The 27,697-nt window shown below is 37.4% G+C and overlaps 1 protein-coding gene across 3 annotated transcripts; it reads right to left on the bottom strand.

The window, feature by feature from the left end:
- Positions 1 to 12: 12 nt before the first annotated feature.
- On the bottom strand, positions 13 to 23,422 carry CUNH8orf88 (chromosome unknown C8orf88 homolog). Of its 3 annotated transcripts, none has more exons than XM_069086672.1 (6): positions 23,231 to 23,422; positions 14,123 to 14,221; positions 11,725 to 11,798; positions 9,916 to 9,994; positions 7,952 to 8,058; positions 13 to 2,112 (listed from the first exon to the last, which is right to left on the bottom strand). In XM_069086672.1, exons 2-6 carry the CDS (start codon positions 14,193 to 14,195, stop codon positions 2,089 to 2,091), a joined length of 357 nt encoding a protein of 118 aa, XP_068942773.1. In that variant the 5' UTR covers positions 14,196 to 14,221; positions 23,231 to 23,422; the 3' UTR covers positions 13 to 2,088. The 3 variants fall into 3 exon arrangements, with proteins under 3 accessions (XP_068942773.1, XP_068942775.1, XP_068942774.1); XM_069086674.1 differs by having other exon boundaries at positions 9,916 to 9,991; XM_069086673.1 differs by lacking the exon at positions 23,231 to 23,422 and adding an exon at positions 22,380 to 22,494.
- Between the last annotated feature and the right edge of the window lie 4,275 nt (positions 23,423 to 27,697).

The raw sequence follows: 27,697 nt of genomic DNA, 5'->3' as shown, positions 1-27,697 counted from the left end.
ATTACAAAATAATAACTCTCTCAACCCTTTTAATTTATATACAGAGCACAGCGCAACATTACTGGAGATGTACAATGATTATATAAACATGCTATACATATGTACAAAGGCAAAGAGACAGAATATAAAAAGTCTTTGCAGTCTCATTCTGAATATGTACAGTAACAAAGGGTCAACTGACTTTGAAAACCTATCAGAATTTCATCACCGTAACAAAACTCAGCACACAATTTCTGTTTAATCTTCCCCTGAAAAAAGTTGGTTTCAAATGGCTATGATAAAATGCAGTCCCAAAACAGGTGCTAAGTAATAAATAAGAGTCAGCCATTGCACTAGCTGGTCCTTTCCAGTATCAGGTTTAGGAACCACATCAAATCTTTTAATTCGGTGTAGTCTTCAATGTCTGGCCCATGGCAGCATGACATTATAAGTGTTCTGCCCATAGCAATAGCTTACCCAACAGATATTCAGCATAAGGGCTTACCAAATTTCAAATACACATAAAATTAGGACATTTTTATAATTAGCAATAAAGGGACTCATATAAGAAAAGGTAGTTTAAGATGTAAGAGAATTTAATCACATATGACAATTCTGACTGCAATGAAACTATTATATAGGTAGAAGGAATTAGCAAAGTAAAAAGCTGTTGTTTTTAAAGAGTGCTATACATAAGAACTCACAATAAAAATCTGGCTTTAGATTTTAAATAAATGACTTCTCAACACTTCAGAAAGAACCTTTTCCTGGGAAGATTAGGTGAGGGACTGAAGTTTGAAGGCTTTGATCTAAAAACCAGAACCTCAGAAAAATGGCTCTAAGACCTCATGAGAAGAGGGATATGCTTAATCAAAATTAAAAACCTTTTGTCAGAATGAAATTCTACCAACCAAAGATCCCTTTAATGGATGTGAGAGGGAATGACACTTACCTTTACAACACCATTTTTACCCTTTGCCAAATAATAGTTTGCTCCTGGTGCAGAGAGCCACTCTTTCCTGTTCTTTTGGCCCATACCAGGAAAACAAAAACGTTTTCTCTCTTGGTGGGGAGGGGGAGGGGGAAGAGACAAAAATCCATCCAGATGAACCTCCTCAAAATAATAGTTCCATAACTGGTAAGTGGCTTTTTTGACACTGAGCTGGAAAAATGCTTTCCAGTAATATTTGAGGTAGCTTTTTCATTACAGAAAATTAATGGTATAAAAAAATTTAATTTTAGGAATTTTACTTATTAAATGCTTCATCCAAATACTTAGACATCTTAAGGAAATTAGAGAGTTGAATAGAGTTTGAAGTTTAAAGCATGTGCAACTTTACAAATCCCTAACATTTTCCTTTTTGGTTATGAGAGTAAAAGTCCTGTTTATAAAAACTCTGAACTACTTTTCATATAGTCTGATCTATAACATAAACAGTATTTTTTTCAGCTCCATAGTTCCATTTGGTATCACTAATACAGCTTCCAATTAGTCTGTCTCTGTTAATAATTATAGGACTTCCAAGACAATGTTTATTGTCCACCTAAAGAAGAAATTCTCCTCTCTGACTTTGAGAACCACACCATTAAATTTACTCAATCAAATTAAGGCTTTGAGGAGATTACAAAAGATCCTTTCAAGTATTGGTATAAAATTATTGGAAACAAGAATAAAAGCAACAAAAGATTATGTACTATATATATATATAATATAGTAGCAAATATTTTATATTTGAGAATCGTTACAGCTTGCATTTCCATTCCATTATTACAAATGATGAAAAACAAAAAAATTGCAAGTAACGTGCAAATTATAAATGCCGGGTCTTCCCACAAAACTAAGTCAATTACTACTTTCCAGTGTTATTTCCCAAATTATGCAGTTGCTTGCCTGCAAAAGCTGAAGCTGATTAGAAAGAAAGTTCTTTATAGTTTAAAATATTTCTTACTCATTTTAGGGAAAACCAAATAGTCAACCATTGAAATGAAAAATAAATTGGATTGTCACGGTCCATCGCAGTTATTGTTACTAGATCCACTTCATTTTTAGGTGTCCAAAATATAAAATGAACGATTCTTTATCTTCAAAATCATCTGCTCTTATAAATGCTACTTAAAACTTTGGTTGTTTTCCTGAAACACAAAAGAAAGTTCTTAATAAATAAAACCCATATTCATATGTTTTAATTGTATATCAAATCAATATTTTTAATTTAGTGCCTAGTATGTTGTAAGGTACAGTAAACTAATTATAAACCATACTATTACATAATGTTAAAATGTCTGGAAGCAATTTGACTAGAAATAAAATGATTATTGTTATATTTAATAGGGTAAAATGTTGCTCTGAATACAGTTCAGGAAGCAGTTTTTCTATGTAGTTGGCACATTAAAACATAAAGCAATGGCGCTAGGTTGTAAAGGGCTTTGAAGGCCAAATGGAGGAGTTTCTGTTTGATCCCGGAAGCTATAGGAACCACTATGGGAATGGCAATTATCAGACTTGCACTTTAGGGAAATCATTTTGCAACTGTGTGAAGGATGGATTGCAGAGGGGGGAGGATTGAAGCAGAGATTCCACTGAGATGTTACTACTATAGTCTAGGCAAGAAGTGATGAAGGCCTGAAGTAGAGTGAGAAAGAGTTAATGAGAAGGATTCTCCTAAAAATATTTGGGTTTATAAGGAGGCAAGATTAATCCAAAAAAGAGATTTCTCCTATTAGAAATGTGAATGCTGTAATTTTGTTTGTATAGAACATTTAATAAGGTCTTAGAACCTGAAGGTGATTGAAATATAGACCAATATGGGGCAAGCAAAGTTAGGACAGCAGCTTCAGTGGTAACTTATTTAAGTCACTTGGGTTTTACATAAATGAATGTTTACTTTCCCATAAGATTACTAATTTGCCAATCTATGGGACTGAAGAATGGCTTTTCTTTTGCCAGTTGAAATGTGATCTGTATTTTCTTTTTTACCTTAAACCTTCGTTTTGACAAACACTATCATTCACAGTTTATAATTTTCTCCTTTTAGTCTGTCCATTCAGTCTATCCATTTGACAGTTTATTATAATGGTGCCACTAATTCTTTCATGATTAACTCATTAAGTCCTGGGTGAGTATGAAGATGTTACATCCTGCCGCTGCTTAGTTTTTGAAGACTTAATTCCTTTTTAGTCTGTATCTCACAGACTATATGTATCCTTTTAAGAACTTCCAGGCAGAAGTCAAATCTGCTTTCTGACTCAAAGATTACAATAGTCTCAAATACCTTAAATAGATGAGAAGCAATGCCTGCTTGTACATCTGTCCCAGAATGCCAGTTGATTTTCAAATCCTTATCATGGTATTTTGGGCTACATTCCGAAAGGGATAAAAGGACAGTGTCCAAGACTTGAAGATGACAGTTCCACCACACTCTGCTATGCTCAAACAACAGGCAGAGTATTATCTTCAGTTCTAGACACCAAATTTTAAGACAGCTTTTAACTGATAAGCTGGAGCTACAGAAGAGCAACTGGGATTGTGAAAGGTCTTTAGATCTTGTAGTATGAGAATTCACTGAAGGAATTAGGTATATTTAGCCTGAGGGAGACTTAATAGTGGGATGATAGCTGCCTTCAAATATCTGAAGAACTGTTACATGGAAAAAGAACAATATTTCTTGTTCTAGAACCAGATGGCAAAGGTAGAAAAAATTGGTGGAAGCTGCAGAGAGATAGATTTAGGCTAAACATAAGAAAAAACTTCCTTATGGACTACTCTGGGAGGGAGGCATACCCCTTATAGTTTAGTGGGTGGAGAAAACTTCTGAAAATGATGTGGGATTCCTGTTCAAGTCAAGTTGAACTAGATGTCTTCTGAGGTCCCTTCCAAGATTTGAGATTACATGAATTTTTGAAAATGAAAATGTTCCAAGTATACCTCAAAACATGGAGAGGTTTATTTGTTCTCCAGAGTGGAACCCTTATAATGAAGAAAAAACAAGAGGGATCATATTCTTCCTCTTCTGAAATGTTCTCAATAGCATTCAATTTGCCCAAACATACTAGCTTTGTCACTGCCCATGAAAAAAGACAATTATATTAAGTTCTTTGTAAGAGAAAGCTAAGCTCCTTTGAGAGAAAAGATAGAAGATGGATACAAGAGGAGAAAAATTTAAAATAAAGAGATTTGGAAAGAGTAGGAAGCACAAAGGAACAAAATGATACAAACAAAATATGATCATTTAGAGGGAACCCAAGTTTGGAAAGGTAAACTTAGAAGACAAAGGAAAGATGAAATTTTTTTGTAGATGAGAGGAAGATTAAGGTTTAAGGAAAGTGCAAAAGGGAAATGAAAGCAAATGGAAATGGAAAAAAATTTTAATAGACTTTTATCTCATAAAAGTATCAAAAAATTCACCAAATTCAAGCTAAAAGAGAATGATTGCTATAAAAATTGAGGAGAGAAAAGCAAATGAACAGATTTATCAAGAGAGGTGAAGACAATAGTACCATAGGATTTTGGACTGAAAGTGATCTTAAGAAAAAAATCAATCTAGTCAAACCTCCTCATTTTATAAATGAGGAAAGCAAAACACAGAAAGGTTGAATAAATGTGACTAAATAGCAGAATCATAATTCAAATCCAGGTTTTCCTACTCTAAGTCCAATGCTTATAGTTACTAAACCAAGAGAAGTTTCCTTCAAATTATTACTGTTACATCTCCTGAGTAGGTTCTTCTGAAAACACTATCCAAGGCAACTCTCAGGTCTTGGATATGCAGTTTTGGTCATTTAATCTTAAGTGCTTATGTGCAGAATGAAACTTGGGTTGTATTTCTTATGTAGCCAAGTCAATCTGTCAACTAGTATTTATTAAGTGGCTATTGTACCAGGCATTGTGTTAAGCTCTGGGGGATACCATTCCTGCTCTAAAGAAGCTCACAGTGGAATGACTGTGCCTCAAAACACACACACACACACACACACACACACAATTTAAAAAGAGATAGAGGAGAAAAATTCTCCTGAAGATGTTACTGCTTCACCATCCAAGTATAGACTTTTAGAGCTGGAAGGGATCTCAAAGGTTATGGAGAATATTCTTTAAAACATCCCACCCAGCAGGCAGCTAGGTGGTGCAATGAATAAAGCACCTGTCCTGGAGTCAAAGGACCGGAGTTCAAATCCGACCTCACTCACTTGACACACTAGTAGCTGTGTGATCTTGGGCAAGTCACTTAATCCCAATTGCCTTGCCTTCCCTCTTTCAAAAAACAAAAACAACATCCCATCCAGTAATTTGTTTCATCCCACCTAAGAATTTGTTTCTTAAAGATTTCTGATAATGCCAGACTCCTGAAAGCAAACTATTCCACTTTTGGATAGTTCTATTCAGCTGGAATCTGTTTCTCTGTAACTAGTGGCCACTGATTCCAAATCTGCCTTCTTTTACCAAGTAAAATAAGTGGTCATTCCTCCTTCTCTGATAGGTTCTATAAATACACTGACTACTTCAAACATTTCCTACATCTTAGATTTATGGTTCCAGGTAAGGAATTTGAATTAGATAGTTTCTTTCTTTTTTTTTTTTTAAAGCAATCGTGGTTAAGTAACTTGCTCAAGGCTACACAGCCAGTTATTTCTGGGTGAGGTGCTGAGTATCTGAGCCCGGATTTGATCCAGGTCATCCCAACACTGGAGCCGGTGCTCTTACTTGCTGAGCCACCTGGCCTCCCCTAAGCAATTGGGGTTAAGTAACTTGCTCAAGGTTACACGGCCAGGTGTTTCTGGGTGGGTGCTAAGTGTCTGAGCCCGGGATTCGATCTCCAGGTCTTCTCAACACTAGAGCCGGTGCTCTTACTCGCTGTGCTACCTGGCCATCCCTGAATTAGATAGTTTCACAGTGAAGGCACAAAAATTCAAATGTCAATGAGCTTGATACAATTAGTTGAGTTTTTAATACAAAAGGATTTGGTCTATGTTCTACTCCGGTATATTCCACACTTAATGGAAATTAAGCATTTTGCATAATATACCTAATATTTAAGGGACATCTGAAAAAAACTGACCTGTGAAGACTTCCTCCATATCAATTATACCTTTGCAGAAAAAGGTAGATTGGCTACCCTCTAGCATTGACTCCATTAAAAAAATTATATTAATGACCTATTATCACCCTATGATTAAGAAAGGAGTCAAGAACACACTGTTTTTTAAAAAGGTGCATTGTCAGAATGAGATTTGCCATTGGAAAAGAAAATGAAAGCCCTTTGGAATTTAACTATAAGAATTCCACACAAAAGTAGATTAAAAGACTTAACACTGATATTACATATGCAATCAGCTTATACCACTTTCAAACGCCTTTTGATAAAAAGGAAAGTTCAAAATAGGGTAGTAATTTAGCTTTGTCCATGCTAATTCACTGAAGGAATCAGGTATATTTAGCCTGAGGGAAACTTAATAGTGGGATGATATCTGCCTTCAAATATCTGAAGAGCTGTTACATGGAAAAAGAACAATATTTCTTACATTTTCATGCTACTGACTTAAACACATCCTTCTCAACTGGACCTTAGTTGAACAATGAACTCAACAAACTGCAGTAAAATTCAAGACAGTTCACATTAAAATATATGTGCTCCTGTATGTGAATGGCATTGTATTAAGCGCTATGGCAGAGAGTACAAAACAAATTACAGTCTCTACTCTCAAGTAGTTATACCCTCACAAGATTACATCAGGCATGGACACGTATAATACAAAGCAATATATGAAAAGTACCCAAAGAACAAAATGTTATAAGAGTGAGAAAAGGAAGAGATTACTTTAGGTTGATATATGGAGGTAGTCAAATCTGAACTGTGCCCTAAAGGATAAGTGTGACATTGCAATAAGTGGAAATGAGGAGGTGAGCATATCAGGTGGAGCTAAGAATAGCACAATAAACTGGAATGAACCAAGGGGAGGACAAAGGAGGAATGGTGAAGGGATTAAGAAAAACCTTTCTTGCAAGGATGAGGAGGAAAAATTAGAAATATTTAAACATGAGATTTAGGAAAGACATGCCAGCTGCCTTCATGTATTTGAAGGGTAGTCATGTAAAACATATTAGGTTTGGTTTACTCAGGTTTCAATTAAATATCAAGGTGGAAAAAAACTGTAACTGTCCAAAGTGAGAATGATCTGTCTTTGGAGGTAAAATGTAGTCCATGGCTGAAAATCTTCAAGTAGAAGTATCGTTTTACAAATGGGATTATTATTCAGGTATGAGCTATAATACTACTAGATGATGTCTCAGTCTGAGATCCTATAAAACAAGGGAAGAAATGATTGTGTCCTATAATATGTAAAAGTATATCTATGTTCTAGATGTCATATGAGAAACTATGAGATAACAGCAGAAGGAATAAGGGATGTTTAGTCTAGAGAAGGAAAAAAAAGCAAATGATAGTTGCCTTTTGACTCATTTGAGCCTCAAACCACCCTGTAAGGTAGGAGTTATCATCATTTTATAAATACAAAACCTGAAGTTTACAGATGTTAACGACCCAAGGTCACCTAACTGGTGAATAAAGCAAGATTTAAACCTTAGTATTTCTGCCCAGTCCACTACACCAGGAGTTCTTTACTTTTTCTGTGCCATTGACTCCTCTGGTAGTCTAAACCTATTGGTCCCTTTTCAGAATAATGTTTTAAAATGCATAAAATAAAATAGATGAGAATAACAAAGAAAATCAATTATTTTAAAATACAGCTACCAAAATATTAAACAAATTTATGTTCAAAATCTCTGCTCTGTACCATGCCTTAAAAATATGGAGAAATACCAAGAGGAAAGATGGACATGTATCAATTTATTTGTTAACCATGAGAGTTTCATGTTGGCCTGGGCTTGGAGAGATACATCAAATGACAAAGAATTAGAAATTTAATAGACACTCCCATCAATACTTGTTTAATTGAATTGATAAAAACAACTTACTGGCTTCTGGAGTACAATAGGATGATCAGGCAGAAAGTCTGGTTTCTTTCTACAGATGGAAACACTTGAAAGCTTCAACAGGAAATCTCTGCTATATTTAATTCTTTCTGTACACATTAAACACCAATTAGAATTTGACTAAGTAAAATTTCCTACCAGCTAAGTTTTGGCACATTTATTTTGTATTTTATAGACTGAAAAGACTATTTTTGGGGGAAAAAAAAGTTAAAGGTAAAATATTTCTTCTGCTAGTTCAACTCCCTTCAATTATCCCTTCTTCCTATGGATGAAGCTAGAAGTGAGACAGCCCAGGAAAGAATAGTAGTCTGTTGGAGGGAGGGTAAATGCTTGGAGGAATACTTACTAATGGGACTCTTCTAACTAACTCTGTATGGTCCAATAGATAGATGAGGCATTCCTTGGTGCTACAAGTTTTGTTTAATGCAACTTTGATACAGGTATTTCAGAGGTTTTAATTATATGAAATATACTTGAAAACATCAGCCCTTTGGTTAGTACCTTGGGAGAATAAACCCACATTTCCATTTATACTATCTTGAAAAAATTCAAAATTAACATGTCACACAAGTACCACAAGCATATCTATTCCATAGGTAAGTAAATATAATAATATCACCTCAAAATGATATAGCACTTTTTTACAGATAGGGAATAAGGAACAGGTCAAAAAAGAACTTTTGTCTAAGATCATTACTAGTGAATAACTAAGCCAAGACGAGAACCTAATTGAAACTGCAAACAAGGACATCTTGTCAAAAATCAACCACTTTGTATCACCGGTCGTAAATCCCAATATTATATATCATTCTTTTTTATTTGATACTTATCCTGCCCTCATCTCACAAAACTTATTACTGACTATTATAATACTTATTATTGTTTTCTTATTCAAATAAATACACAAAACAAAAATTAATCACACTAACAGTATTATTTCTTTTATTTTACTTTGTGGCTCCAGTTCTACTTAATGCAGACAACTCCACTGATCTAAAAAAATTCCATTATCATCAATAGAATATATCTATTCTCAAGACAATATATATTAATGTCTTTTTATTTAAATGCTGCTGTTCCTTTATTTTACTTTTTTTTCCTGTAATCCTTGGAAATATCTACCCTGAGATTCAAGGAGAATCTACATAGTGAGGAAAAAAAGAATTTTGAAAATCAGATACAATAAAACTTCAGTAAGATGTGTTCATTTTTTTTCAGAAGTGAAGTGTTTTATATGTTCAGTCCTACACATATTAATGCAGTATCATGAACATAGATGATAGTCAAAAATATCTGTTGAGTAATGAAAAAATGTTTCATCTTTAATTACTACATATTACTAAATAGTATTAAGAAGCAGAATCATTTGAACATAACATGCTAAAGTAGCTCGTTATCTTAAGGAGTTTAAACATGCCATATAAAATCTTATTTATAACTTTACAATTACTCTTTTTTTTAGCAAACCTTTCCTTCACAGATATTATTACAACATAAATAATCTACCCATGGTCAAATCTTTACAAATTCTGAATTAACTAGGTTTTACTATGTTTAAAAGATGTACAGAACACCAAAAAACCACCAAAAATGAAACATCTTCACAACCAGCGTTTCCATGTACTTAATCAGTCAATCACTACAATCTTATCAAGCAGTATCTCACCCTCTAGACACAATAATTGTAATACTCTTCCCTGATAGTCTCAAGACAATATTAGAAATAACTGGAAATCTGAGGCTCAAGTTTCTGAAATAACTGTCTCTTCATGAAATATAAAGAGGAAAGCAGAAAGCCTATCTCCTACAATAAGAAAATCTAAAGGTGGAAGCAAGTTACCTAGAGTGCAAAAGGATTTTTAGCCAAATTTTAAATTTCATTAGCCAACAACTATATGTTGATCTAGGTATACTACTTTTAGTTGGGGATCTGGGGACAAGTTTACCTTTTTTGACTGGAGACTGATGCTGCTGTGGTTGGCTAAGACTTTGAGTGAAGGTTTGCATTCCATTAGTCTTACACTGCTGAACAGGAATAAAATGTACTTTTTAAATCCCCAATTTTAAATATTTCACATATCTCTATTAACAATTAATTATTCTAATAACCTTAAAATGTCAAAGCATAGATTTTGGCTTAAATAGTAAGTAAACTAAACCATATACTATTTCATTTGATCTCATCATCTCCTAGAGGTTCAATTATCATTTCTATGTTGATGATTCTCAGATGCACTTATCCAACCTATCTCTAACTGCCTCTTAGACATCTCAAACTAGATGTACCACAGACTTCTTAAAACTCAACACAAATTCAAAGTTGGATTTATTATGTTTTCCCCCCAAACCCTCTCTACTTCTGAACTTCTATAGCACTGTCCAGGGCACCATCGTCCTAGTCCCCCAGGCTTACAACTCAGGTGTCATCTGACCATCCATACCCAATCTCTTGTGGATTCTACCTTGAGAGTAGCTCTTATAAATACCCCTTGCCTCCTCTAACATTGCTGACACCTTGGTGCAGGATTTCATCATCCCATTTCTGGGCAATTATAATAGTCTGAAAATTGGTCTCTCTGCCTCAAGTCTCTTCACCACTCTAGTTCATCCTCCATTCAACTATCAAAGTGAACTTCCCAAAGCCTAAAGCTCGGATCCAACCATATCACTTATCACTTCCCTATGCATTAAACCCCAGTGACTCCTTATCACCTCTAGCAATGTAAAAATCCTCTTTTTGGCATCTAAAATCCTTCATAATCTCATCCCCTCCTACCTTAACTGTCTTCTTACACCACATACTTTGCAATACAGTGACACTGGACTCCTTGAAGTTCCTCAAACAAGAGGCATTTTTTCAGGCATTTTTCACCGGTTGTTCTCATGTGTGGAAAAATCTCCCTCCTCATCTCTACCTCCTGGACTCCCTAGCTTTGAAGCTTCAAGTAAAGTTAAAATCCTGTTTTCTACAAGAAAACCTTCATGATCCCCATTTATGTTAGGACCTTCCCTCTACTGATTATATCCAGTTTAATCTGATTATATCATCTTTGTACATAGTTGTTATTATGTTGCCTCCCACATCTGACTGAGTTCCTTGAGAAAAGGGAATCTTTCTTGTCTTTTGTTTTTCTTTGTATTTCCAGTACTTAGCACACTATCTGACACATAGTAGATACTTAATAAATGACAGACCTAGGAGCCATCCCTTGTAACAAGTAAACAATTCAGCAAAAGGAATGAGCACATAAATGAAACTGACATTATTTGCAAAGTTCTACAGCCAAAGTCTCCTACATCTACAAACTAGAGAGGGATAGAATTTCTGATCTCTTCTACAGAAACAAACTTGGTTCAAATAATAGTTCCTTTAGGAAGCTTTTGTTTTTGCAATCACACAATGTGATTCTTCCCTCCCATAAATTTCCAAGGTACTTTGTGGGTACTTCAGTCATAGAACTTCTGTTTTGTACTTTTCTATTGTCATTTGTGTGCTTATTGTACTCCTTCTTCGGGAAATTAGGAGGCACTAGTCAGAGAAGCATGGATAGACCAGTACAAGTTAATCACCATTAATATATCAGTATTCTCACCTTCAATCATGGAAGAACAGCAAGCAGTGAGTATTGAAATGGCTATGTTAACAATTATTTTACTACAAGAAGACCATTATTCTGGACTACTTGGCCTATGAATGTCTTTAAATTCTTTTCATAATTTCAGTGATTTATATTGTAAATATTTGAAAAACTTACCCTGCCAACTCCACTTTGTAAACACTGAGTGCTGCATGGACTTTCATTTTGAAAATTAAAGGGGAATGCTGCTCCTGTTGGGACAAGGTATTACCATTATTAAGAGGTAAAAAAGAAATATAACTAAGCAAAAGCCATAACCCTAATGAAAAAACTGTCATTTTTAATACTTGAATGCCTAAAGTATTCTAGGCAGTAAAACAAAAGTAACTGCCTCTTGGATTTCTTGGATTATTATATAAAGAAGAGTAGCAAGCTGAGTCCATCTTCCCTGAGAAGAAAATAAGAAGAAAAAGGCTTAAAAATAAAGAATTTACGTTAGCTACAAGAAAATATTTTCTATCAGCGAATATATTTATATGTAGTTTCTCATTATCTAGATTGGCTAAGGAATCTCCTTCTTAGAGAGTTTTTAAAAATAGGATTGATTTTAATATATGTAAAATAAGTGTATGATCCAAATGTAAGAAAATGAACTGAAGGTATAGGAAGGATAAGTCTATGCATCTTATAATTCTATGATATTAAACTACTGACATATTAGGAGACCTATTATGTTAGGTGCTTGCATTTCATGCTAGTAATTTTTTTCACACATATTGACATTATACATTATACCATCAATTTTTTATTCTTATTTTCCATTTCCATTTGTTTTTATTATTTTATAGGTTTAATATGAACAGCTGAACAAAAATAGTAATAGTTGTCTGAAACAGATAGAAATCTTTATCTAGGATACTTACTCTTTTCAATGAATTTTTCCTTTAAGAATCATATAATTCATCCCTGAAGACATATGAGTTTGATATAGAATGAAAATAAATGATTGCATTCTTCAAATTTAGAGTGATTCCAAAATCAAATAGGAAACAAAATGCAAGCAAGTTTGCAAAACGATCTTCCACAGGAACAGATTATTTGAGCCTTAATAATGAGTTACTCAAAATAATTACTAACAATGCAATTATTTTCATCCAGTCAGTCAGTCAGTCAATCCAGCATCTAGCCTGGTAGAAAATGTAGCAAAATAGAAGGTTAAAAGAAGTTTTCTTTAACTTGCAGTATAGTAATAGGAAAGGTAAAATGGAATAAAAAGGCAGCATGGTATAGTACATAAAACACTAGATTTGCAATCTAGTAATTACACCCAGGTTCAAATCCAGACTTGATACCCACAAGATATGTAACTGTAAGCAAGTCACCCTCTCTGAACCTGAACTTCCTAACCTGTCTAATAAGGGGATAGACTTGATAGCCTCTAATATCCCTTACAGTCTTAACCCTGTGATCTTATGATCCCTTCAGAACCAATGCATGGGAAAGGGACCTATAGAGTATGATTTGAGGGTTGAAATTCCTCAAAGTCAGGGTTTCTTAACCTGAAATCCTTAAACTTGTCTTTCAAAAAATTTTAACAACTATATTTCAATATAATGTTTCCTTTCTAATCCTATTTTATGCATTCAAAAGGTATCCACAGGTTTCATCAGACTGCCAAAAGAATCTGACACTTAACAAAGATTAAGCACCCCTGCTCTAAGTGAACTATCAAAGTAAAGGTATCAAGGTAAATCTCTTATTCATAAATTACTGAAATATAAAATTTCATAAATGAGTCTGTTATATATGAAGTTTTAAATATCTATATACAACAGTAGGTAGTGCAACAGGATAAATTATATGTGAAATATAGATAAACTTATGCTTTAGAGTGGCTCACAAAAGGTTCTTACCATGCCAAAAAAATAAGTTAAAATTTTCCCAAGGAATCAACCAAAAAAGTTAGCTTTGTGAACTAATGGTTCTGAAAGTAAAAGGTTAAAAGGGGTATTTCTGCATAATGTTATCTTAAAACTTACCTATTTTCCTATGTTTAGGTTTCCTGAAGTCAGATTACCTGTTCCAGCTCAGAGCATAGCCCTACACTCTACCTAAATAAAGTTACGACATCACAATCACCACAGCATCTATAAGTGCAATTTTATAACAACAATCTTTAAGCTGCACTTATATACCTATTTTTTTTTCAAGGATTTTTCATTCTTCAATAAGACTCTGCAGTGATCATTGTCAATAGGCACAATTTGTGCTGGGGTATTGATCTGAGCAAGAGCCAGTGATCTGCCAAAATGACACCTGAAACAAAAATACACAAGGTTTATTTTAGTCAAGTGCTAATTTACCTCTCACCTTTGCTGGTCTTTCAGATTATGGAGTTAATAGATAATTAATCAGTGTTTACTTTTCTTAATGGTTCAGGTATTTATTAGAGAATATTCCAGTTTTTATTTAACTTTCACACAATAACAATATGGCACTTTTGAAACATTAAGCCTTTTAAATATTAATTTAAAACAGACAAAATATTTAGAGATAGCATCACTAGGTTACTCACCATGGGGAGAAGACAGATGTCTAACTGGTCTTGCTGGCTGAAGCGGTTTACCAATCAATTTTTTGGTTTCCATTATCACAAAGACATTGAGGGTCCGTACTTTAAAAGAAAAATTATAGTTATATAATGTGTTTTAACTGAGAAAATTAAATTCTTACTTACATTATTTGTCTGAATTCACAGAATTTTATAAATTCAAGTATCATAAAACTTCTATAAGAAAAAGATGTACCAATCTCAAGACTGAAATGAATTCAACAAAACTAGCTGAGCACCTACTGTGTTGAGCATCATGGAGAGACTGCTATTGGAGAGATGCCAAGTTTAGATAGACTATGATCACTGATCTAGTAGAGCTAATACAAGGATAAGACACCAACACAAGTATAATTTATAACATTACACACAATAGAGTTGAAAATCAAAATGCTACCTGAAATGCAAGAGAGAAGGTTGTTGCCAACATAAGGGAACAGGAAAGATTTCTAAGAAAAGGGAATTCTTAAATTCAATTTTAAAGATTGGGGAGGGGGGCCACTAGGTGGCACAGTGAATAGAGCACCGGCCTATTCAGGAGGATCTGGGTTGGGATCCGGCCTCAGTCACTTAACACAAAAACTAGCCGTGTGACCCTGAGCAAGTTACTTAACCCCAATTGCCCTCCAAAAGGAAAAAAAAAAAGATTGGGGAGGAATTCAACAGATAAAAGGGGGAAGACAGGACATCCAGCCATAGAAAATATGAGTAAAAAGGGCAGGGGTTTGTTCAAGAACAGAAAGTACTTCAGTTTAATTTGAATGTATTGTAAACAGAGAATATGAAACAAGCCTGGAAAGGAATGGTTGCACCAGACTATGGAAGACCTTGAATGCTAGGAAAAGGTGATCTGTGAAGTATCTCAAATTTAACAAATACACATTAACATTTTATTTCCCAGAAAGTCTACCCCTGGTTCCAAATTCCCTGTCTCCAACAATGCCTGGGGCCATTGACTTCTGATTGGTGGGACTTACCCTATCTGGTCACAGATTCAGACCTACTATGCTACTTTCCTTGACCATCTCAATGCTGTGCCATCTTAGAACTATCCCACACCCCTCTCCAACTCTAAGGCTAGGAAGAGTAACAAAATTAAAGACTACCAACCAGAAAACATTTGTCAATCAATTGTTCTATGACTCCTTCCCTGGCCACAACTACCTTATATGTGTTGTCTTAACCCATTAGAATTTAAGATCCTTGAGGATAGGGATTGTCTTACTTTTTGTAATTCTTGCATTCAATATTTCTTCATTCATTAATGCAAGGTCACTAACAATACTTCCACAATCATTCAGATTCAAAACCATAGACTTATCTTAACTCTCCCCTCTACTTGAGGGAAGCCCTATTGAATCTATACGCCTTCAACATCCATCCACTTCTCTCCATTTGTACTATAAGGACCCTAGGATAGATCCTCATGACTATTTCCATATCCTCTTAATGGCCTTTCTGCCCATCTTTCGCCTCAACAATTCATCCTCCACACCTCAACAATTCATCCTCCATACAAGGTGCCAAGTTGAATTTCTAAGGGGCAGGTCTGACCCTGCCAATACCCTATACTCACACTTCATTTTTCTCCCACTCACCGTAAGATAAAATCAAAATCTTCTGTTTGGCATTTGGAGCCAACTTCTGGCTCCAGTTTCTACTACCAAACTGATTACACATTACTCCTTCCTTCACATAGACTACACTCCAACCAAATTGGCCTACAAGACTTTCTATTTCCTTTGATTTGGTATAAGTTGTCCTTCATATCCAGAAGACTACCTCAACACTTTCGCTTCTTGGAACTCCTAACTCTCTTCAAGACTTGGTTCAAGTGCCATCTCCTTCAAAAGACCTTCGTTATTCTACCAGTGATTAGTTACTTTGTCTTCTCCCCCAAAAAATCACTTTTTTTTTGTTTTGTGTGTGCTCGCGCGCGCGCGCACACACACAATTATGTATATATCCTGTATTTACTTATTATGTTGTATCATCTCCAATAGAATATAAAGCTCCATGAGGGCAGGGTCTGTCTCATTTTTGTATTTGTATCTCCAGCACTTAGGAAGGGGCCTTGCCCATAACAACTATGAGGTATAGGCTCTAGGAGCCCCTTGAGCTCTCCTTGAATCTTCCCAAGTAAGGCATTTGCTTGAGGCCATGGACCTTAAGTCCTGGAGCTGCCCAAATCTTTAGCCCTCCTCTGTTCCACCCTTGAACTGCCCTACCCCACCATTGTCTCCAGGTAGCCTCCAGAAACTTCCCACCCTTAATCACTTATTATTGGAGTCTACCCTCAAGTGACTCCTGAAGACCCTCCCCAAACTCATTACAGGAGTCTGACCTCACCTGACTCCTCCTGAAGACTCTCCCCAAACTCCTCCTCTAGACCACCCATAAATGGTTCCCTGACCGGGAATCAAACCCAGGCCCTGGTGGTGAAAGCTCCAAATCCTAGTCACTAGACCACCAAGGAATCATAAAAATGAAGAGGTTACCCATAAAGAGGGTTAGGGTTTCTCTGGAGATCCCAAAATGCCAACACACGGGGTCCTGCTAAATGAATTCGACTCATCTTTTCTCAGCCAAAGGAAAGTAAAGTTTATTGAAAGTTCACCATATTGGGTAGATTCTTAAGGAGCTTAGATATCTGTGAGGCTTTAGGCCAGAATCCTCTAACACAGAGTAAGTATGTGCTAGGTCATTCTATGGCCTTCTCACACAGATGAGGTCATACTCCAGTAAAGAGTTTGGGGAGTGTCTTCAGGAGTCACATGAGGTCAGATTCTAGTAATGAGTGATTAAGGGTGGGAAGTTGCTGAAGGCTACCTGGAGAGACAAAGGTGGACTAAAACAGTTCCACAGTTCAAGGAAGGAACAGGAGGATCAAGGATGGGAAACTGCTGGACAAAGGAGGGCTAAAGACTTGGGCAGAGCCACAACTTAAGGCCAATGGCCTCAGGCAAATGCCTGATATGGGAGGACTCAAGGAGAGTTCATAGGGCTCCCAGAGCCTATACTTCATCAACATAAGAGTAGAGATGATTAAGTGAATAGCAATGTATGGACAGGAACAATGAATGAGAGGGGAGGGAAAGAGCAAGTTTAAGGAGAAAAAATGATAAAACCACTCCGGACATCATGATTTTGAAGTGCTGATAGGACATACAGGAGGAGTTGGCAAATGATCAACTGGACCTCAAAAAAGAAGTCAAGACAAGAAATACAAATTTGAAAATCATCTACATAAAGACAGAAATGAATAAGATTAATAAGGAAGAAATAAGGAAACTGGTCTAAGGACATAAACTTGGAAAACACCCCTTCCCTTAAAGAATATTTAGGAAAAGAACAGTCAACAAAGAAGACAAAGACAAAATGATTTAAAGACACAGCAGAATTAAGAGAGTGTAGTACAATAAGCAAAAAGTGGGGAAAGTATTCAGTAAGATAGATTGACCAATAGTACCAAATGCTGCAGGGAGGATAAGGAGAATGAGGAGAGGGTGAGGGAATAATTGAATTTGATGAGGATACTGGCAGCCTTTGGGAAAACAACTTTAAGTCAGTAGAGGTAAAAGCCAAACTGAAAGACTTTATATAAATGATTGCTTGAAAGGAGCACTTAGAAAAGAGAAATCTTAGTTTTCAGTTCCTTTTCTCAGCAAGAGACTACAACAGCCAACCTTTTCAATCAATCAACAAGTATTTATGAAGCATATGCTATGTATCAGGCATTGACTGTGCTAGACACTAGGGTTATAAATGATGAGGTACAGGCTCTGGGAACCCCCTTGAGCTCTTCTTGAATCTTGGAGGTATAGCCTCCCTTGGGAATCCCCCCTTGAACTCTGATAAATCATTCCATTTGATGAGGCATTTGCACAAGGCCATAAGCCTTACCTTGTAGCTGAGCCCAGACCCCTCTTAGTACCCTAGCCCTCCATTGTCCATCTACTTCCCACCCTTGAGCCTATCAAAATATCAATCCACCCTTGAACTCGCCTAGCCCTCCACTGTCTGCAGTCACCAGGTAGCCTCCAGCAACTTCCCACCCTTAATCACTCATTGACCTCATTTGACTTCTCCTGAAGACCCTCCCCAAACTCCTCCTCTAGAACACCGCAACTTTCTGTATATAAGATCCCATCTTCCCTCCATGTGGTGTGAGAATCCCATAGAATGACCTAGCACAGACTTACTCTGTGTCTAATACAAGCAAACTTTTAAAAAATTTCGCTTTGGCTGAGAAGACTCCAGTCATTATTAGGCAGGACCCGGCGGGTTGGTATTTCGGGGTCTCCAGAGCAACCCTAACCCTCTTTATGGGTAACATCTTCATAAAGACAAAAATGAAAAATCTCGTGAAGCTTTTATATCCTATCAAATGAAATGTATGTTTTTCAAATATATATTACCTTACACAAAATTTGATGAATTATGTCTATTATCAATACAAAGCCTAAAAAAGAGTTAAAACTCTGATGTATTGATCTGATTGTAGCACAGAGATAGCCGTAATATCTTTAAGGCTATGCCACTGTAATCAAAGCACTGGCTAGAAAGTCTCCTAAACTAGGAAAGATCTAACTATAGGTCAAACAACTGAAACTCTTTGTCATCCGAGGCTCACCTTAGCTAAACACAGCAAACTATTGGCAAAATGTTGGTAAGCAATGAGATTTTTTTTTTTTTGGTCACAAGCAATTTGCAAAGACTAAGTAAAATACAGTGAGGTTGTGATTCATATTGTTGGATTAAGAGCCCACAAGAACTAAATCATGGATGTCTTAAGTACCAACACAAAGAAACAGATTAAACAGCCATTTATAAATACCTTTCCCTTCATCCAGAAAGCCTTAAGAACCTGGCAAACCATGTACAAATCAAATACCAGTGTACCTGATGTTACATACCAATCAAAAAAGCATCCTTTTCTTTTTTTGAGAAGTGGAAGGAGAAAAGAGGCAGGGATAAATAAATATAAAGTAAGATAAAATGAAAACTTCATTTGAGGGAAAATGGAAGAAAAGATAAAGAGATGAATATCTGACCTATGTACTTCACAAAGTAATGCCATATAAATTGGGGGGGGGGGCTTGTTTTGGAGGTATTGTGGGGTTTTTTTTGTTTTTGTTCTTATTTTTGTGTCCAGACCTATGACTTCACTGCTGTAGTGAGGTCCAGGGGAGGGAACCCTCTCCCAATGCAGGTCCACAATCTTTCTGAAACTTACTGAGTCTCCAGAGAACATTTTTGGGACTCTGTACTACTTGCCCAGGGTCAAATGGCCAAAATATATCAGAGGCTTACTTGAACCCAGGTCCTCCAGACTTCGAAGCCAGGTCTCTATCTTCTACACCACTGAAGTTAAATAGTAGAAGATTTGGAATTAGGAGGGAACCCCAGCTCCCACACTTATTCTGTCAACCTCAGCCATTAAAAATAGGGCATTGCTTCCATTACTTACTGAAGGAAGGAAGCACTTAGAGAACCTTAAAGCACTATATAAATGTGAGTTATGAAAAGAATTTTATAAGAAAGATACTATCTGTAATTCCAATTATTAAATCCACAACTTCTAAATAATTCCCCAAAAATTTTTAGGGCTGTATAAATTTTACAAGTTAAAAAAATTAAGTAAAAACTGACAGTTTCTCTTACTAGTTCATGTTAAAACAAACATTATTACAAAAAAGCATTATCTGTTTATTTAATTCAATGTTTAATATTGTCAGGAAGAGAATGTTGAGAATGGTTTATTATTCAATTGCTAAAGAATACAAATATTTGCACTGATACTTTTTGATACTACAATTTTTTCAAACGGAACTAATAAAAAATTTAAGCAAGTCTAAACATAAGCTTTTAAAAATGAGTTCCAAGAATCATTAAAACATAAATAGTGCTTTACTTTCTTTTTATGCTTTCTTCAACATTTTGACAGAGCTGCTAAAGTATAGTATTATCTAGCAAGTTTTTGCCATCTATATTGCCGATACGGCATTAGTGGAAATGTATTAATTAATAATATTATGTATAAGACATAAATATATCATAAAATTCTCCTACTAATGCTAAAACAAAAGATTTCATAAAAAACATAACATGCCATGGTATACTATATTACCTATAAACCTACATACACTACAAAATCTATTATTCACAACTAAAATTTTTTTTAAGGATTAATTACCAAATTAATAAAGTCTACAAAATAACATCAGATGCTACATAAATTCCAGTTCCTCATTCACTCAATGGGCAAATCCTGAATGCAGAATTTAAAGTTTTCCTCGAAACAGTTGGTATTACCTAGGATAGGCATTTGTGATGTCAACAGTTGCAAGGGAAACAGAATCCTACATACAACATTTGGCAGCAAATGGTAAGACTACCAAAATGTTAATGTTTTGAAGTTTTAGCATTTATAATGTTCCTGCTAGAAATTTTGAACTTTAAACATAATTCACGCTGATTTAGCTAGTCATGAATTGAATAAATGTCTATGAGTGGCTACTGCTACAAATGTATTAAAAATTGTACTTAAAATATCATGTTGTAGAATGGAAACTGGTCTGAGAGTTAGAACAACTATTTTCCACTCCCAGCTCTACTAATAACTAATAACTCTACTAATGACTATAAGACCATGAACAAAGTTACAACTTCTGTGGCCTGTAGACCTCAGTTTCCTCATCTATAAAATGAGGTTTGCCTAGATTATTTCTAAGGTCTTACCATTAAAATTTTATGTGTCTATGAATGATAAATCTGGAATTTCCTACACCTTTTTCCAACCAGTAGCAATTCAAAAATACAAGAACAAGCATGCATTAACTTGAGGTAAGCCAAAACAGTAGCATTGTATTATATTGTATTATAGCATTGTAAAACATAGTATTGCAGTAAAGAAATGACTGACATCTAGTACTTTCTCTTATTAAGATAATGAAAAGAGATAAAGGATTAAAAGGATAAATTGAAATAATGAGGCAACTGCTACCTGACACTTGGTACCTAACTTTTCAATGATTAATGTGAAAAGTCACATTTGTGGATGAAAAGTCAGAGGATCAATTGGAATGTGCCTAGACTGTACTACCACCAAGCCATCCCCCTCAGAAATTAACTTTTTAAATTATATTAAATATGTTACTGCACCACTTTCCTTTTGTGTTCCCTCTGAAAGCACAGTGAAATTCCAGGTAAAAAGCAGTTACATGAACATAGTTTTAATATGCAAAATCAGGTACCTAGAAACACCCTCTTAAATTGAATTTATTTATCAAATTTGTTATTAAACCTTCCTGCTATCAGGAAAGAGGGGGAAAATTTGAGAAATAGGATAAAGAGAAGTTTAAATAGTGAAGACATCAACCATTAATTTTTCTACATGACAAGAAAAAATATTTAATCCTACTCAAACTCTAAAATCTTGGTACAACACATTCAGAAAAATTAAGACCTATTGAAAATTAATGCCACATTTCATGAGAGAATATGAAAAGCGGAGAGAAAGTCTTTATGTGTCTAAGTCTAGCATAATGCCTGGCAGTTACAAAACTTAAAATGTACTTAAAAATATGTGTTCAATTGCTATCCTGCAGATAGGAAAACAGCTAAGACAGAATGAATATGTGGAAAGAGGAATCATCCGTAGTCTCAGCTGATGACTCCCATAGTACTACACATTTCTTTCTTTACCCTGAAAGTAATGTCTATACAAATTCTGACAGGTTCCCTAGCTAGTTTAAAAAAAGGGGGGTAGGGGTATACAAACAAAAAACCAAAACACTTAAGAAAGGAGAGCGAGGTGAATGGAGCCACAATTTTGTCAAATATTACTTAATTTACCACATACTAATCAAACAGGACTGGGCCTGGAGACAGAAGGACCCGAGTTCAAATTTGGCCTCAGACACCTAGCTGTGTCCCTCGGCAAGTCAGTTAGCCCTGTTTGCCTTGCTTTCCTTATTTGTAAAATGAGTTGGGGAAGGAAATGGCAAACCGCTTCAGCTTCTCTCCCAAGAAAATGTTAAATGGGGTCACTTGGAGTCTGAAACGACTAAGCAATTAAAAAAAAAAAAAGCTGTTTCCTAAGTGCCCTCCTCTACATAACGGAGATACAAAGAGAGAAGTGAAAGAGTCCCTATCCTCATGGTTACATTCTAAAATGGGAGATAACATAAACATTTATAAATATAGGCAAAACAGATACCTAGGAGGGAGCACCTGCAGTTTTGGGGGGTGGGGGGTGTTCAAGAATGCCCCTCACCAGGGAGATCTGAACCGAGTCTCGGAAGCCACTGCTTTGAAGCACTCTTCTATATTAGTATCAATGAGCCCTACAACACAAAACCGGCTTTTGTGATTATGATACAGAGTCCCCTTTACCGGAGTTTCCTAGTTTCTCTTACAGGGGATTCTTCACCTAGGGTCAGTCCCTTTAAATACACACACACACACACACACACACACACACACACATACACACTCACACACACACAACAATAGTATTTCAACAGAACTGGTTTTCTTCCTAATCCTACTCCGTACTTTTAAGCGTCTGAAAACATTCTGAGATGGTGTCATCAACTTCGGATTGCCAAAGGAGGACAAACGAGAGATTAAAAAACTCCTGATATAGGAGAACAACAATACTCTAAAAGAAAACTAAAATACCTAAAAAGAAAAAAAAAAACTAACAAGGCGCAGTCTTGTCATAATACCACTTAACCAATTGATTAACAAGTATTAATAAGTGCCCACTAATGGATCATCGTGCGCGCGCGCACACACTCATATAAATACACACACAACCCTCCCCCCCTCCCTCAAGTTCTCGCTACTCCGCTGCAGGGTCTGGGGGCGACCGTAACCGCCCTCTCTCATTCCCCTCCGCGTCGATTTCCCCCTTCCCTTCCCTCTCGAATCCCCTCAGGAATCCCCTCCCGGACATCCCACACCCCCAGCAAGCGGCGGCACCCCGCCCTCTGCTCTGCTCCGCCCCGCCCCCACCCCACCCCACCCCAGTCCCGGCTCCTCCTCCTTCAAGGACCGGCGACCTACCGCCTCAGGATCCGAGAGAGCTCGGGGCAGGGTGTCCGGTGCGGCACCGCGGCTTCCCAGCCCTACGACACGGGCCCCCGGCGCAGCCACCCCGTCCGTCCTCCTGGCCTCCCGTCGAGGGCACGGTTCCCTCCTCACGCAGCCTCCTCCTCCTCCGGGAGCGGCCGCGGGGTCTGGAGCGGGATCCCGACTGGGGCTAGGGGGTGGGGGAGGGGCGGGGGACGGGCGAGGCTGGGGTGGGGCCAGGGAGGGGCGGGGGAAGGGGGCGGAGTCTACGAGGAGGCCAGGACACGCTCTCGCACCTGCGGGAACCGTTAAACGGGCGGCGCGTGGGCGAGTGGGTGGGTGCTCGCGCGCCCCCTGGGCTGGGAAGGAAGGCGGGGCGGGAACTACGCCGAGGGAGGGGGGAAGGCGCCTCTAAAACGGCCCCCGCAGGCCTGGGCGCAGGTCTCCTTCGGGGTCTCCTGGAGGGCCTCCTCAAGGCATAGGCCCTGCTAGCTGGAGTTGAGACTGCCAGCAGTTCCCACACCTTGGGGAGGTTTGGAAAGGGGAAAAGGTTAGTTTCCGCATACTGGAGGCTACGACAATTTTTGTAAATTAATTTTTTCAGTTAACCATTTATTTTCTTTCTTTCCTGTAACCCCTCCCCCCGCCCTTCCCCCCCCCCCCACACACAGGAAAACAGAACAACCACAAAAACAAGTCTCTTGTGAACTCTTAGACAGTCGAGCAAAACAAACCACTCCATTGCCTCTATCCGAAACCATGTTACAATTAGTATTTTCTGGACGAGATGCTTGTGATACCCATTGTCTCAAATCAGCTTTCTAGATTTTCTTTTTTATCAGACCTCAGATTTCATCAGAGAGATGTAGAGCTCCAATGGAAGAACTGCCCCCAAGACCCTCGGGACCCTGAGAGGTTCTGTGACTTTTGTCCGGGATCCCACAGCCCCCGTTATAGCTGAGACTGACTTGTAAGCCAACCTTCTCTAAGCTGTCACTAAGCCAGGCTGCGTCTCTAGATAAAAAGCCTCAGCCCAGGGGAGCAAGAGTAAAATTAACTGCCCTTCACTATCAATCAGCGGCCCCTCTGCCGGCAAAAGAGGGAATTACTGAAAGGAGAGGCTCCTTACAGCAGAAATAACTTGGCTAGAGAACTCGTCAGATAAATATCCTGTGACCTAGAATCTTTATTAAATTTTAGTATCTAGATCCAGGGATTTAGGTCACTCTCTTTCCCTTCTCAATCCATATACTAAGGGACTTCAGCATAAATGTTTTCTCCAATATTCAACCTCATAACTCCTGTAACTTGCGGCGGCAGATCTATACATAGGGATGGGCACATTCTTAAACTTGCCATCAACCACAACTTTTTACATCCATGATAAATGACCCTGAAATGCTTGTGCTGTCCTAAACTATTATGCCTTTCCCTCTCTGTGCTTTATTCTTCCTAAATCTATTTTTCTGCCTTTTCCAGGATGTCCAATCCCTCTCTCCTCCCTTCCCAATCTTAATCCTTTAACAATTTTATTCTATACTTTGTATTCTTGACTATCCTATTGCCACTTACACCTTGCCAAACACTAGCCCTGGGTTATTCCCACTCCACTTCTACTCATGTGCTACTGAAAAGAGACAGTCCCACACCAGCATTGACTGGATAAACTACTGTTTTATATTATGTAATCTCAACCTGGAACCTCACTTCACTAAGAATTCATTTACTTCCCTTTAATTGATTCTCCAGTTCACTTACCACAACGCCATTTAGAAATGTTCTCTTCTCACCTTCTCCCCACCACACAAACACTCAAATGAAGATCCTACCGTGTTTCCCCGATAATAAGTCTTGTTTTTTTGGACAGAAAAACACCAGAGGGCTTATTTTCAGGGGAGGGCTTATTTTAATGAACATTGACAGCAATTTTAATAAACAGGTAAATGTGAACAACAAAAATGTACCTTTATTCAATAAGCAAATCACTGGGGAAGAACAGGATGATGCGCTCACTGCTGCAGCTCTGATTGGATGCAGCTTGGAGCACGGCGTGGGGGGGGGGGGTGTAATGTAATGCCAAGGAAAGGCAACTTCCCAAGGTTCAGAATACCAGCATAGGTGCTCTCCATTTTATTCAGTGACAAACCAAGAACAGAGAAGGTCAAAACATGACATCATTCAAAATACAGCATTTACTAAGTGTGATTAAATAATCTCCAAGGACTACCCCACCCCAGAACCTTCCAATCATTCAATTACAAAGTCTCTGTTCTAAATACTTCTCCACCCCTAGGCTATACCTTAATTTAATCCACCACAAAGTCCCTCTTCTCAAATGGAGATTAGTTTCCAAACATAAGGTCAAAAGTTCCCCATCCCTGGATCACAATTGAATCTACCCCAGAGTTACATCAAGTTTAAACACAGCACTTAATACCCAAATGGAGGTCTTTTCTTCATCTTGACATGAGGCAAGTTCTCAGCAATCTTAGTTCCTGGGGAGACAAAGCTTAGCAAGGCCATAAGATACATTGCCAGTCCCTTCATGAATTCATCCTCTGTCTGTAGAACAGTCCTAGAACCCCTGAACACATTGGCAAAGCCCTCTCCCAGGATTTCTGTAAACATACAACAAGAAAATCCTTCTTCAGGGCTTCTGAACCAACAGAAAGGCTCCCAGACCCCTGCAACAACAGCACTGTCCTTCACCAGTGGACAGTATTCACTCTGTCTGCAGGACAGTCTCCAGACCCCTGCAACAACAGCACTGTCCTTCACCAGTGGACAGTATTCACTCTCTGTCTGCAGGACAGTCTGAGGGCTTCTTAGTGAACAGCCAGGTTCCAGGACTTCTTCAACAAAAGGACTGTCTTTCACCAGTGGACAAATCTGGCAAAATAACATCAAAACAGACAGACAAAGTACCAGCAAAACAGCCATGTCTCCTCAGTCCTTGGCAGCTCATGGGGCAGGTCTCAAAAGTCCAGGGCAATTCAAAGCGGCCACCAGCAATTCTCTCAGTCTCTCTCTGCCTCCATGAGGTGCTGCTTCCAAAAAGATCTTCCGCCTCTCTCTTGTCTCTCCAAATCTATGTCACCAGCTCCTCCCAGTTCAGGCCTTTCTTTTCACATCAACAAGTCCATCCCACAGGTGGGATTAACAAGCTCTGGGTTTTAACACAATCAATTTGAAAACCAAGCCCAATACAGGGGAATCTCCACATTCCATTACTATCACGGGGGGAAGGGGAAGGTGGAAGGAGGGGGGGGGGAACGGTGCATACAGAGGGTACCATAATGTAGCGTGGCAGGGGATCACCTTCACTACAGTAGCAATCTAAATAGGGCTTATTTTAGAGGAATCTTACACAGTAAGGGGAGGGCTTATTTTCAGGATAGGTCTTATCAGGAAAACATGGTATCATACTTTACTGAGAAAACAGAGGAACCAATTAAGGAATAAAAGTGATCAAAAAGATGAAAATGGACAATTGTGGTTACCTAAAATTGAAAAGCCTTTGCATAAACAAAATCAAAATACTTAACAGACAAAAATCTTTGCAACAAAGGTTTTTAATTAAGGTCATATCTAATATATATATATATTTATATATGAAATATATATGAACAAAAACCACCCTTAAGAAGACAAATGTCAAATGACTTGTGAACAGGAACTTCATAAAGAAGAAATGCAAGGTAACAATAATCATATGGTAAAAAAAATGCTCCAAATCTCAAATGGGATAAATGTAACTTAATGCCCCTCTCAGGGGACATCGGAATTCTAGCATATCACGCAGATGTCCCCTCTCAGGGGACATTGCAGTTTATTAGTGATTACAGGGAATTGAGTTATTTCAACGCAACTTTTACATGCATGTTTCCCTGAAGTTTTATCTTGAAATGGCACAAGAAATTAAATCAAAATATCGTAAAATTACTAAGATATATACAAGAAATGTCAGCGGGTTTTGTGTCAGATGAGAACGTGAGATGCATGCTCACGACGGTCCCAGCACTTCGCGACGCCACTTGAAAAGAGCAATAAGGGGAGTTTGTAGAAGAAAGGTCAGTTTTCGAACATAGTGCGCGCTGTATAGTGAGATATATAATTACAAATAAACAAGTCTACATCTGGAGGAAAAGATTGTCAAAGCTGAGCTCATTTTGGTTTGAAGCTTCGAGCAGTGCACATAGATCTAACAAGTGAGAAAATCGGAAAAGTTATTCTTTTCTTAGTGAATAAATTGGTGAAAGGTATTTTGGTAAATATCATCTTGTCAGTAATAACAATTAGAAATTTTCAACCTATGCATTTATTCATATTTTTTATTAGAACAATGGCAAAGCATCCAACCATGAATGAGTCTCATGACACAAGTAGTAGTAAAGATGAGCTCCAGATAGACTTTTATACAGACACGTTAGAAAGACTAACTGTAGAACAAAACGACAACAG

Source organism: Petaurus breviceps, unplaced genomic scaffold (genome assembly GCF_028583685.1).
Source record: "Petaurus breviceps papuanus isolate PSGF00001 unplaced genomic scaffold, PetGlider_PUasm1.0 179, whole genome shotgun sequence".
Taxonomy (NCBI): domain Eukaryota; kingdom Metazoa; phylum Chordata; class Mammalia; order Diprotodontia; family Petauridae; genus Petaurus; species Petaurus breviceps.
The sequence above is the reverse complement of the archived record's forward strand: the minus strand, read 5'-3'. Positions and strand labels throughout refer to the sequence as shown.

Bases quoted from the DNA above. Each gene is read 5' to 3' on its own strand.
- CUNH8orf88 (XM_069086672.1), bottom strand. From the start codon at position 14,195: ATGGAAACCAAAAAATTGATTGGTAAACCGCTTCAGCCAGCAAGACCA. The intron at 11,799-14,122 runs GTGAGTAACCTA...TTGTCCCAACAG, and splicing joins ACATCTGTCTTCTCCCCATG to GAGCAGCATTCCCCTTTAAT. The intron at 8,059-9,915 runs GTAAACTTGTCC...TAATGTGTACAG, and splicing joins TCAGTCTCCAGTCAAAAAAG to AAAGAATTAAATATAGCAGA.